This window comes from Dipodomys spectabilis, unplaced genomic scaffold, assembly GCF_019054845.1.
Source record: "Dipodomys spectabilis isolate Male_0828 unplaced genomic scaffold, ASM1905484v1 ptg000230l, whole genome shotgun sequence".
Taxonomy (NCBI): Eukaryota; Metazoa; Chordata; class Mammalia; order Rodentia; family Heteromyidae; genus Dipodomys; species Dipodomys spectabilis.
Genome location: NW_024870907.1, coordinates 4,099,355 through 4,112,353, shown reverse-complemented (window position 1 = coordinate 4,112,353; position 12,999 = coordinate 4,099,355). Strand labels below are relative to the sequence as shown.

The 12,999-nt window shown below is 60.6% G+C and overlaps 1 protein-coding gene across 2 annotated transcripts; it reads right to left on the bottom strand.

Annotated features, from left to right (window-relative positions):
* Positions 1-3,017: 3,017 nt before the first annotated feature.
* Alg12 (ALG12 alpha-1,6-mannosyltransferase) lies at positions 3,018-12,758 on the bottom strand. Of its 2 annotated transcripts, XM_042698053.1 has the most exons (10): positions 12,713-12,758; positions 11,264-11,453; positions 11,054-11,186; positions 8,444-8,617; positions 8,010-8,204; positions 6,959-7,062; positions 4,792-5,015; positions 4,086-4,300; positions 3,836-3,911; positions 3,018-3,685 (listed from the first exon to the last, which is right to left on the bottom strand). In XM_042698053.1, exons 2-10 carry the CDS (start codon positions 11,426-11,428, stop codon positions 3,454-3,456), a joined length of 1,518 nt encoding a protein of 505 aa, XP_042553987.1. In that variant the 5' UTR covers positions 11,429-11,453; positions 12,713-12,758; the 3' UTR covers positions 3,018-3,453. The 2 variants fall into 2 exon arrangements, with proteins under 2 accessions (XP_042553987.1, XP_042553988.1); XM_042698054.1 differs by lacking the exon at positions 12,713-12,758 and having other exon boundaries at positions 4,086-4,255; positions 11,264-11,558.
* Between the last annotated feature and the right edge of the window lie 241 nt (positions 12,759-12,999).

Genomic DNA, 12,999 nt, shown 5'->3' with positions numbered 1-12,999 from the left:
TCATGCACACGCTGCCATTGCCGTAGGGCTCTCACTAACGCCTCCAGACCTGCCCACCGCCACTAGCATTGGACTGAGGGCCTCCTGATCTCTCTCCCTTGTAGCTGGGACGATAGGCCTGGATCACCATGCCTGGGTCTTGAACCGCATTTCTGGTGATGGTAACGCAACTGGAACTTTCCAGGTCTGTGTGTTCGCCTGAGGACGTCTGCAGCAGCTCCTCTCACGCCAGCCTCTGACTGTGCAGGTCAGAGTGGGCCTCACGTCCCCTGGGTGCAGCGGGTCTGGCCTGTGCCCTCAGCGCAGGCAGCAGCTGCCCGTCCTGCTTCTCTTAGGCCTCTATTCTGAGAGGTACAACTGTTTGGATTTTTGGATATTGGACTTTGGGAATCTCCCTCTGTACTTGAGCAAGTCAGCAGTGCACTCAGAATCACAGGCCTCGGAAGGTAGAGCAGGATTGCAAGTTCACATCTAGCCTGGGTTACATAGCTGCTTTCAGGGCTGCCCAAGTGATATAGGGAAGGGAAGCAAAGGGTGGAAAGGAGCAAGAGAAGTATGAAGGGTGGCGGCCAAGTACCTGCCATCTGAATGCCGTCTCCTGCCAGAGCCTCTGCTCAGGTCTGAGATCTGTGTGTCCCCCACTGGACCCTGGAGCCGGCAGGGTGCTGGGCTCATGGACAGCAGAGCGCAGGAACACTGAATGAGTGCAACGGACAGCCGCATCTGTTGTGTCCCCCACTGGAGCCGGCAGGGTGCTGGGCTCATGGACAGCCCAGAAGCACAGAATGAGTGCAGAGGACAGCCACAGCTCCCTCAGGAAAGCAAGGCTTTCCCAGCCACGTCCCCACAGACCCTGCAGGCTGTAATGGGTACCAGGAACATACAGTGAGGGTGTGGGCCTGGTGTATGCCCAGTGGCCATTGCTGCCTCCACCAAGAGAAAGAGCCCTGCTACCACTTGTGCTTCATGGAGTTGGCCTGTGGCTAGACGCTGAGGTGCCTTAAACTTCATGGCATCCCAGGGGTCTTATGGTACCCCTTCCCTTCACCCTTTCGAAATTTACCTTGGTCCTTTGGCATCTGAATTTTCGTTTTATTTTTTATTTATTTTTGGTCAGCTGTGTGTCTTGAACTTGGGGCCCTGTCCCTGAAGGCAAGCACTCTACCATTTGAGCCACAGCACCACTTCCAGTTTTCTGGTGGTTAATTGGAAGTGAGAGTCTTATGGACTTTCTGCCCAGGCTGGCTTTCAACCACCATCCTCAGATCTCAGCCTTCTGAGTAACTAGCATTACTGGCGTGAGCCACCAGTGCCCAGCTTTTTTAAAAAAAAATTTCTGTGGGGCTGGGAAGGTGGCTCAGTGGTAGAGCGTTTGCCTTGCATGCCTGAGGCCCTGGGTTCGATTCCTCAGCACCACAAAAGCAAAAAACAAAAGCCGGAAGTGGCGCTGTGGCTCAAGTGGTAGAGTGCTAGCCTTCAGCTGAAGAGCTGAGGGACAGCGCCCAGGCCCAGAGTTCAGGCCCCACGACCAGACCCAAAAAAAAAAAAAGAAAAAAAATTTTGTGCCAGTTCCAGGGCTTGAACTCAGGGCTGGGCTTTCAGCTTTTTCATTCAAGGTTAGCACTCTCCCACTGCTGGGGACTCAAAACTTACTTTTTGCCAGTCCTGGGACTTGAACTCCATGCCTGGGTGCTGTCCCTGAGAATTTTTTTTGGGGGGGGTGTTGCCAGTCCTGGGCCCTAACTCTGGGCCTGGGCATTGTCCCTCTGCTCTTCAGCTCAAGGCTAGCGCTCTACCACTTGGGCCTCAGTGCCACTTCCAGCTTTTTTCTTTTTGCTTATGTGGTGCTGAGGAATCGAACCCAGGGCCTCATGCATGCAATGCAAGCACTCTACCACTGAGCCACCTTCCCAGCCCCCTGAGATTTTTTTGTGCTAGGCTAGCATTCTACCACTTGAGCCACAGCTCCACATCTTTTTGGTGGCTAATCAGAGATGATCTCACAAGCTTTCCTGCCTGGGCAGGCTTTGAACTACAATCCTCAGATCTCTTTGGGAGGTAATTTTTACTGATTTTTTTTTGGGGGGGGTTGACCTCCCACTTGTTTGGGTGGCACTCTACTACTAATAAGCCACACTTCCAGCCCTCCTTTTTTGCTTATTTTTGAGACGGTCTTGCTTTCTTTTGAGTGCATGCCCAGGCCATGATCCACCTACACAAGGCTACTGCTTGGAGCTGGGACGACAGGGGTGCCTAAAACACACACACTGAGAGCAACAAGTACAGACCTCAACCTTGGACTAAAACTGTTCCCCACCCAAAAGAACCAAGACTGCTCAGATAAGGCTGATCCCAGAAGCCCAGAGGGGCACGGAACACAGGAAGCACTAAGGAGGCCGTGTCAGAGACAGAGCAGGTTGACAGGCGTTAGGAATGATGTAACACAGGCGTGGATAAATATAGATGGGTTCAAGAATAAAGACAGGCATACAAACATGAATAAGCAACACTGGTGATCACAGGAAGAGGAGTGAGCATGCTGTTTTGGGACAGTGTTGTGCTGGCGGTGGGGGTGTGGCAGCTAGCCAGGAAATCTGCAGCCCACTCCCTAGCCCTTGTGGGGGACTGCCTTGGGAAGCATCTGAGATGTAAAGGAAACCTGTCACCGCTTGGAAAGGCACCTGAGGGGCTCAGGCCAAGGCCCGCTGTAAACAACCTGCTCTCAGAGGCTCAGAAAAACGTGTACAGCGTGGGGTGCACGCACGTTTGGACCATGCACATACTGCCTGATGTGTCTGTGCATGTGGCACACACACTGATGTATGCATGCATGTACACATGGCAAGCATGTACCCGTGGCCTGCATGCACGGTGCATGCTCTGTGTACCAAGCAGCCCATCTAGACATACGTACTGCTGGAAGTGTCACATGGTGTTTGCTCAGTGGAAGTGGCGGTGCCCCAGTGGCCCCAAGGCAGAGGCCGTCTCCAGAGGTAACTGGCCACAAGACGCCCCACAAAGAAACATTTAACGTTTTATTCCTTCCCTAGCCTGGACGCACGGAGGTGGAGTGCCTGTGACCCTGGGCCGTGGTCTCCCCAGCTACAGCAGGAAACACTACTCCCGGGCAGGCAGCCTAGGGCAAGTGCAACCAGCAGCCAGGGTGTCCAGAGGCCCATCCTGATCCACTCTCCTGTCTTGGTTATGAATGATGATGAGTCTGCCCCCAAATTATCCTGACCAGATGCGGGCCAGGATCACCCCTGCCCGATGGTTCCTGGGGTGCACACAGGCCCCAGTCCCTCTGCTCTCAGTTACGTGCAAGGGTGGCTGTGGCAGGACCACGTCTGCCCCATGGGTGCTGATCAGGAGCACATTGCTGTCTCAGCTGTGCCAGAGAGCCAAACGTGCATGGAGCCCCGGAGATCGGGGTATTGTGGGCTGCTCTCCCCGTCAGGACCGCCCGGGAAGCCTCTCCAGGAGCACCAACTTGGTCTGCAGGTTTACGTCAAAGGGAGGCAGTTTAGTGAGGTTCAGACTTACACCAGTGGTGCCTTCGATGCTGGCTAGGACCTGGTGTGTGTCCCTGTAGAGAGTGAGGTGTCCAGGGGCTGCTTCCATGAGGATGTGGGTGTAGGCCAGCATGCGGGCCGCTCCCGGCTGCACATCTTCCGACTTGTCATACCTGGGAGAGAAGAGCCCGTGTCCCAGCCACGCAGTGCTGCCAGGGGGCCGTGGGTACGCTCTAGGAGCGCACTAGGCACCTGCAACACGTGTGCACCCCCGACACTCATGTACCCAAAGCAATACACATGTCCCTATGCGGGAGACACACCTCCAGGCACTATTGACTTGGAGAAACCGTGACACACCAGTCTGCGCAGCCGCCACGTCAATGTGCAGGAGGACATCTAGGAACAGGCGCCTGGTCAGGGGCAGCTCCTCGGGGCCCTGGGGGCGTGGCATGACCCAGGGGCGTGGGGGAGGGGGGGAGGGTGTAGCAATGGGGGCGTGGTGTGATCTGGGGGTGTGGCCCGGGGCGTGGCAGCCCCACCCACCCCCGGGAGCTTGGCGGGGCCACTGACCTGTCTGGGGAGGCACCAGCTCGTGCAGCCGCCGCATGGCAGCGCCGCCGGGGTAGTTGAAGTGGGACACGTAGAGGGATGTGGCCGCGTAGGCAGCGTTCGCCACGAGGTGGCCCAGCACCAGCACGGCCCCCACCCTGTACAGCCAGGACTTTCTGTAGTTATTCAGCCTGGGGGGGAGTGTGAGACACTTGGCAGCAGGAAGACCAAAGTGCCTAGGAAATAAGTCACTTGGAGCCGAAGCCTGCCTGCTTCTCTGCCAGGTCATGGCCTGCGGAGCCCTCAGCCACCAGCCGTGTGTGTCTGTGGCCAGCCACGGTGCCTACGACGCCACCTCACAAGGCGGCGGGGCAGAGCCATGGAGGGCGGAGCTCACGGGAGGTGGGGCGGAGCCATGGAGGGCGGAGCTCACGGGGAGGTGGGGCGGAGCCATGGAGGGCGGAGCTCACGGGAGGTGGGGCGGAGCCATGGAGGGCGGAGCTCACGGGAGGAGGGCGGAGCTCACGGGGAGGTGGGGCGGAGCCATGGAGGGCGGAGCTCACGGGAGGGGGCGGAGCCATGGAGGGCGGAGCTCACGGGGAGGCGGGGCGGAGCCATGGAGGGCGGAGCTCACGGGGAGGTGGGGCAGAGCCATGGAGGGCGGTGCTCACTGGAGGGGGCAGAGCCATGGAGGGCGGAGCTCACGGGGAGGCGGGGCGGAACTCACAAGCAGGCGCAGCCTCTGGCAGCCACCACGTTGAAGGCAGGGAAGGTGTAGATGATGAAGCGCAGTTCCTTGTGCGGAAGCAGAGAATACAGAGCTACAAAGCCCAGCGAAGGGAGGGTCAGCGCGTGAGTCCTCCGGTCCACCGCGCCCAGGGGGACGAAGACCAGACTGCAGCCCAGGCCGCGGGGCAGGGCCGAGTAGAAGTACCACAAGAGCGGGGAGGTCTGGGTCCGCAGTTAAGGAGGCGGGGACGGGGCTGCAGGGCCCGGGGCAGCTGGGCGTGGGGCCACAGTGAGCAGGGACGGGGCTGCAGGGCCCGGGGCAGCTGGGCGTGGGGCCACAGTGAGCAGGGACGGGGCTGCAGGGCCCGGGACAGCTGGGCGCGGGGCCATGGTGAGTGGGGACGGGGCTGCAGGGCCCCGGGCAGCTGGGCGTGGGGCCACAGTGAGTGGGGACGGGCGCAGTCCCGGGGCAGCTGGGCGTGGGGCCACAGTGAGTGGGGACGGGACTGCAGGGCCCGGGGCAGCTGGGCGCGGGTGTGGGGCCACGGTGAGTGGGGACGGGGCTTCAGGGCCCGGGATAGCTGGGCACGGAGCCACGGTGAGTGGGGACGGGGCTGCAGGGCCCGGGACAGCTGGGCACGGGGCCATGGTGAGTGGGGACGGGGCTGCAGGGCCCGGGACAGCTGGGGACGGGCGCGGGGCCACGGTGAGCGGGGACGGGGCTGCAGGGCCCGGGGCTGCTGGGCACGGGGCCACGGTGAATGGGGACGGGGCTGCAGGGCCTGGGGCAGCTGGGCGCGGGGCCACAGTGAGTGGGGACGGGGCTGCAGGGCCTGGGGCAGCTGGGCGCGGGGCCACAGTGAGTGGGGACGGGGCTGCAGGGCCTGGGGCAGCTGGGCGCGGGGCCACAGTGAGTGGGGACGGGGCTGCAGGGCCTGGGGCAGCTGGGCGCGGGGCCACAGTGAGTGGGGACGGGGCTGCAGAGCTCGGGGCAGCTGGGCGCGGGGCCACGGTGAGTGGGGACGGGGCTGCAGGCCCCGGGACAGCTGGGGACGGGCGCGGGGCCACGGTGAGTGGGGACGAGTCTGCAGGGCCCGGGGCTGCTGGGAGCGGGGCTACGGTGAGTGGGGACGGGGCTGCAGAGCTCGGGGCAGCTGGGCGCGGGGCCACGGTGAGCAGGGACGGGGCTGCAGGGCCCGGGACAGCTGGGCACGGAGCCACGGTGAGTGGGGACGGGGCTGCAGGGCCCAGGGCTGCTGGGCGCGGGGCCACGGTGAGTGGGGACGGGGCTGCAGGGCCCGGGACAGCTGGGCACAGGGCCACGGTGAGCGGGGACGGGGCTGCAGGGCCCGGGACAGCTGGGCACGGGGCCACGGTGAGCGGGGACGGGGCTGCAGGGCCCGGGACAGCTGGGCGCGGGGCCATGGTGAGTGGGGACGGGGCTGCAGGGCCCAGGACAGCTGGGTGCGGGGCCACTGTGAGCGAGGACGGGGCTGCAGGGCCCGGGACAGCTGGGCACGGGGCCACGGTGAGCGGGGACGGGGCTGCAGGGCCCGGGACAGCTGGGCGTGGGGCCACGGTGAGCGGGGACGGGGCTGCAGGGCCCGGGACAGCTGGGCACGGGGCCACAGTGAGTGGGGACAGGGCTGCAGGGCCCAGGACAGCTGGGCGTGGGGCCACGGTGAACGGGGACGGGGCTGCAGGGCCCGGGACAGCTGGGCGCGGGGCCATGGTGAGTGGGGACCGGGCTGCAGGGCCCGGGACAGCTGGGCGCGGGGCCATGGTGAGTGGGGACGGGGCTGCAGGGCCCGGGGCACGTGGGGGGGGTGATGAACAGCCTGGCCCAGCCCAGCTCGGTTCGACCAGGCCCCACAGAGGCCCCATGCTCTTCCCAGTAAGAACACCATTGCGGGTGCCATGCGTGGCAGGCAGCCATGACTGTGCCGTCCACTTGGTCTGTGGGCATCGGAAAGCCCAGAGGCAAGGCTCCCCATGGAGAGGACTCCACGCTCAGCAGCATGGGCAGGAAGCGGCTGGTTGGACCTGCACCTGGGCCAGGCTGGCCAACCTCCCCCTCCCCCATACCTGGCTTCCCACGGGAGGGAAGGGCCTGGGGTAAGGGGCCAGGGCTGTGACCCCGCCTCCCAAACAACCACAGAGGATACGCCCCAGTTGGAACTTTTGTTCAGGATGGTGTTGTACCAGAACACCTCGCCCTCCGGCCACACAAGGCGTTGCCAGAAATAGGAGTCCACGGCCACCGTCAGTCCTAAAACACAGCAAAGCAAAAGCATCTGGGTGGTGAGCATGCCTCCACCCGTGGGGGGAGGGGTGCCCCCCCAGCCACGCTGGCCAAGGACAGACCAGCCATGGAGGTTCCCAGGCAGCCCCTCCAGAATGCAGCGTGGAGACCTGGAACTGACTTCTTGCTTTGGGGTTTGAGCCAGGGCCCAGCACTTGCTAAGCTGATGCTCATACCCCCTCCCTTCCTTTTATGTGTTTGATACTTTTTTCTTTTTGTTGGTTGTGAAGCGTGAATACAGGGCCTAGTCGCTGTTGCTGAGCAATTTTGCTCAAGCATAGCGTCTTCTACTTTGAACCACAGAGCCATTTCTGGTTTTCTGGTGGTTAACTGGAGACAGAGGTCTCATGTACTTTCCTGCCTGGCTTGGCTTCAAACCATGATCCTCAGATCTCAGTTTAAGTAGCTAGGATTATAGACGTGAGCTATCAGTGCCAGATACCTTTTTCAGATAGGGTCTCTTGCTTTTTTTGCTTGTGGTAGCCTTGGACTGCAGAGCTTTCTACACAAACTTCCTGTGCAGCGGCACTACAACTATGTGCCATCCCACCTGGCTTCTTTACTGAAGTGAAGTCTTGCCAACATCTTGCCCACGCTGGCCTCAAACCTGGATCCAATAGTGTCTATCTCCCAAGTAACTGGGATTACAGGCACGAACCACTAAGTTACTACATGGAACCTCTCAACTGAGTGTGTGCGTGCTGGTGCTGAGCTTAAAGTCTGGGCCTCACACTCTCACTCAGCTTGTTTAAGGCTGGTGCTCTACCACTTGAACCACAGCTCCACCTCCTCCACTGACATTTTAATACTGTGCCAAAAGTTAAGGTAACTTGCTTGATTTGCTAAAATTCCCTTTTTTCTTCATCTTTGTCAAACAAAGTGACCCACGGAGAACCCCAGCAAGGCTGACTTGCCTAGACAGAGGAGCCCCGCGGGCACAGCGTGCTGCAGGAGGGTGGCGACGGACATCCTCCGGGCGTACAGAGCCAGCAGCAGCATGAGGCCCAGCAGCAGGCAGAGCTCGGACCTGAAGACGATGATGGCGAAGGCTGAGAGCCAGACGAAGCGGGCCCACCTGTGGCGCAGCCAGGCCGAGAGGGCCGGCAGCACTGCAAGACACGGGGGCCCCCGCGGTCACCGCCACGCAAACCCAGGGCCGGGAGGGGGCCGGACTCTCACCGGGGTCACACGGAGTAACTCCCGGAGACGGGCAGCCGCTCCAGGCTGCAGAGGCAGACACCAGCCCGGAGAGAGAACCCGGTTCCCATCGCTGGCAGCACGAGAGGGGAGCAGGCAGAGGACACACGTGCCCGGAGGTGAGCGGATCCAGGCACAGCCAGCTACATACCCACGGCCAGGGCCAGCACATTGGGCAGCGTCCGCGTGCAGTAAAACATCAGGTGGAACTGCGTGGCCGTCACCGAGCAGAACATGGCCGCTGTCGTGGCCCCAAACTGTCTCCTCACTTCCTTCTGTAACGTCCACAGTCCAAGGATCACGCCAAGCCCAAGGACGCCTCTCACTAAAAAATAATGGCAGTCATATGCGGGGGCCGGCTCACAGGACAGCCACCTGCCCTGGCTCCGGCACAGCCACCTGCCCAGCTCCATCACAGCCACCTGCCCGGCTCCATCACAGCCACCTGCCCGGCTCCATCACAGCCACCTGCCCGGCTCCATCACAGCCACCTGCCCGGCTCCATCACAGCCACCTGCCCTGGCTCCGGCACAGCCACCTGCCCTGGCTCCATCACAGCCACCGGCCCAGCTCTGGCATAGCCACCCGCCCACCCGGCTCTGGCCCAACCAGGGTGGGAAGGGTCTGGGTTTATGGGAGACACCCATCATCCAACCCTGAGCGACAATGCCAACAGTGGACCAAGGTCAGAATGGAGGGATTTGTGGGGGACACTGCCAGGAGACAGGGAGCCTGACATGAGCCGTCCCAACGTGGCTATGGGGGGCAGAGTGCTCCCCCACAGGGAATGCATCTCACCTCCTGCTGGTCAGACTGACACCAGAGCACATGACAGCTTGCCCCAGCAGCCCCCAAAGGCCGGGACCGCACAGCCAGTGCAGGAGTTATAGGCACAGCCTTGACAGGAGGGCTGGAGACTTCCAGAGGCCGACCCTGTGATCACAGCAGACCCGGCGTGAGCAGCAGGCTGTCCTCTGCTCCCTGTGGCTGGATTTGCACTCAAGGCCTTGCCACGGCACACAGGCCCAGCCGCTGGACGCTGCTCCGGCTGCTGCTGCAGGCCCTGCTCTGGTGCCTTCAGTCCCCGCCTTCCCATCCTCCCAGTGGGACTGGCGGAGGGCTAGCAGGGACAGCGAGGACACAGCCTGTCTCAGGGTGACACTGTCACCATCCACAGACTTACTGTGGCTTCCGACAGGCACCCAGAAGACCAGAAACTCCAGACTGTCTCAGGTGAAAGAACAGCCACTGCGTGGGCCTCCCACACTGCGGCTGAGGCAGGCCAAGCCCCACAGCGCCCCCCAAACCAGGCCGCAGCCCCTGCTTGGGGTTCCCCGTGCCTTACTCTACCCCCTCAAGAAGACAAATTGTGCTGCTGCTTGTGACAGGTCAGGGGTTTGAGCTCAGAGCTTTGCACTCGGAGACAGGTGATCTACCCCCTGAGCTCCACCCCCCAGCCCTTTTTAAATTTTATTTTCCTAATAGGATCTTTCATTAACAGCTGGACCACTTATACGTCTCACACAGCTGGGATGACAGCATCTATCTCTTCACTTATTGGAGTTGCTCAACTTTTTGGCCCTGCTTGCCTTTGAGCTGCGATTCTCCTGCTCTCTGCCTCTGGAGTAGCTAGGATTACAGGCAGGGGCTACCTCGCCTCGCCAAACCTCACTTTCTTTCTTTTTGGTGGTTGTGGGGCTTGAATTCAGGGCCTCGGTGGCTGTCTCTGAGCTTTTTGCTCAAGGCTAGTGCTCTAACACTTTGAGCCATAGCACCACTTCCAGTTCTCTGGCGGTTTATTGGAGATAAGAGTCTCACGGAGTTTCCTACCCAGGCTGGCTTTCAACCTTGATCCTCAGATCTCAGCATCCTGAGTAACTAAGATTACAGGCATGAGCCACCAGAACCTGGCCAAACTGTACATTTTTAAAATCTCTAATGCAGGCAGGATAACCTGGCTGCGGGAATGCAGAGAAACTGAAATAAGATCTGCATGTAACACAGTAAGAATTTACTGAAATGGAAAAACAGTGATTGTTGACTAACAAGCGAGGCTGTGGAGCAACATGGGTAGAATGTCCTCAGCTGGTTTAGTTTTAAAGTCTGGGTCTGGTGGTGTACAACATGGGAGAGTCAACTGTTTACAACAGGAAAATAACCAGAAGATCCAGGCGTGGTAGAGCATGCCTGCAACCTCAGCATTTGGGAGGCTGAGGCAAGAGGAGCTAGAGTTCTAGGCCAGATAAGGCTACACCAAAAGACTCTGTGTCAGATAAACAAATAAATAAAAGTGAAATAACAAGGTTTCCAAAGCCTGGAAAGGCTAAATGTCTCAGATGGAATGCTAGTTGCCCTAATTCGATCATTACATGTCTTAGTCACATGTCGAATTATTGAGTAGGAATAGATATAGGTACCATTTACCAACTGGAGGTCGTAAAAAACTCTCATGCTGGCTTGGAGAGGCCCAGAAGGGTCTGTACTCAGGCCAACCAGAGATCTTGGAGACATGAGAGTCCCTTGCCATGCTGCCTGCTCAGGGGTGCTGCTACAGCAGGAGAACCCCGGGCTTTTAGCACCTGCTCTCCCACTAGCCCTGCTGGAAGACTCTGTCGCCTGGACATGGTGGAGCGCAGAGGCTTGGGGCACATCTTGTCCAAGTCTGACTGAGGCTAAGGGGACGAAGGGCAGGCAGGAATGTGAGCTGGGCTCCAAATGAGAGGAAGCGCCTGTGAGGCCATCCCAGCCGGAGGCTCCTTACCTATCAGCTGAGAAAAGAACTTGGACAGCTCCAACAGCGAAAGCATATAGACCACAGGACTGGAGAGGGCGGCAATCACCAGGGGCCCAAGGAACGTCCTGGGGACAACTCCAGGGAACTCGTGGTGGTCATACTGAAAGGAGAACACTTTGTCAGCACAGAGGCCTGGGGCCAAACCAAGATCTGCATCGTAGGCAACAGGGCCCTCACCTTGTCCACATCCAGCCGGTGGTAGAGCAGGTCGTGTGTGGCCTGCAGGTTAAAGCTCTCTTCCACCTTGGTATATGGACAGGTGACCAGGTGGACAGAGGCGACTGTGACCAGCAGCCCCAGCAGCAGCAGCGGCTGTCTGCCCCATGACCTCATGCTGGCCATGGGGGCTGTACACCTCAGCTCCTTCCTGGAACCAAAGGTGAGAAGCACCCACCATTAGCAATGACACATGAGAACCCGGGTCCCAGGTTTCAGAAATGTTCTAGAGACCACAAGGGAAGAGAAAGCAGAAATCCTATGAGCTGCTCTCCTAACTCCTGCACCTGCCAAAATGGGAAGTTAAAAGTCAATCTGAGCGGCTTTCCTGTGCAAACCAGCTCCCTCATGGAGACCCTGAGGTCTGGTGAGAGCCACTGGCTCAGAACTAGTGGAGAACATTGTGCACAGATATGGACTCCCAGACCCATAGTGGCCATGAGCCAGGCCGGCCCTCAGATCAATTCTGCTAGAGAGTCAAGTCGAGCAAAATCTGGGCTCAGAGACAGAGAGGCTGGGAGAAGCACTGAAGGTGGACAAAGGAAGAGCATGGGGGCAGCAGGCCCAGCACTGCGTGACTGGCAGTGACTCGGGGCCGAGGCAGCCACAAGGCTGTGTCCCCAAGGATAGTGGACGGAGCTGTGGATGCCTGCTGCCCTCTGAACTGACAACCTAGACAGGCCCAGGACCAGCACTGACAAAGGTGACCAGACTCTTGGCATCTCAGAGTAGAAATAGCCCCAAAGATCATCTTGTCCCTGTCAACTCCAAAGGCCTCTACCGAAACATTTCAGGTCACCTCTTCAAACGACCCAACTACAAATGAGACCTGCTGCCAACCACAAACCTGACACAACTGCCCTCTTGGTACTGAAGACAGCCCTTCCCTACCCGCAGACAGGCCTGCTTTACAGCCAGGGCGCACTTCTACTATTCCCCATTTAGATTATTTTTGACAGTGTGGGTACACTGCTTCTGGCACACATGGAGCTTCAGGTTCCTCACCCACTACAAAGGCAGAGGAGGGGTCCCGCGGGGGAGGGAGCTCCGAGGGGCAGGGGGCTCCACGGGGGAGGGGTCCCGCCGGGGAGGGGGCTCCAGGGGGAAGGGGGTCTGCGGGGGGAAGGTCCCTCAGGGGAGGGAGTTCACAGGGGAGGGGGTCCCACGGGGGACGGCCCTCGCCGGGGAGGGCCCCCGCTGGGGAGGGTCCCCGCTGGGAAGGGTCCCCGCAGGGGAGGGGCCCGGGGCCCAGCCCCGAGCTGGGGCCCAGGCGAGGTGAGGTCCGGACGCCAGGTCAGGAGCCCGATCCCAGCCCCGAGCCCAGTACGGGTCAGGCTTGGCCGCAGGCTCGGCCCCGGGCGCCCGGCCGCGCCACCCTCGGAAAGCCCAGGCCTCGCAGCGCTCGCTAACCTGTCCCGACCAGCAGCGGCCTCTCCGAGCCCCGCTGCCTGCGCTACTTCCGGCCGGAAGCGGCGCGACGGACACAGGATGTGGAAGCGAAGCCCTTGCCAGAACGTCTCATGGCCGCCCGAACTCAGGCTGCCCGGCGGCGGGGTGCCCTCCCCGCCCGGAGTAAAGATGTCCGCGACGAGCCGCCGCGGGGGCGGGGCTCGGGGCGGGGCTCTGGGAGGGCGGGCCCAAAGGAGACTGGGTTTCCTAGGCCCGCCCCCTTCTCGCGGGACGCTGACCCGGGGCCT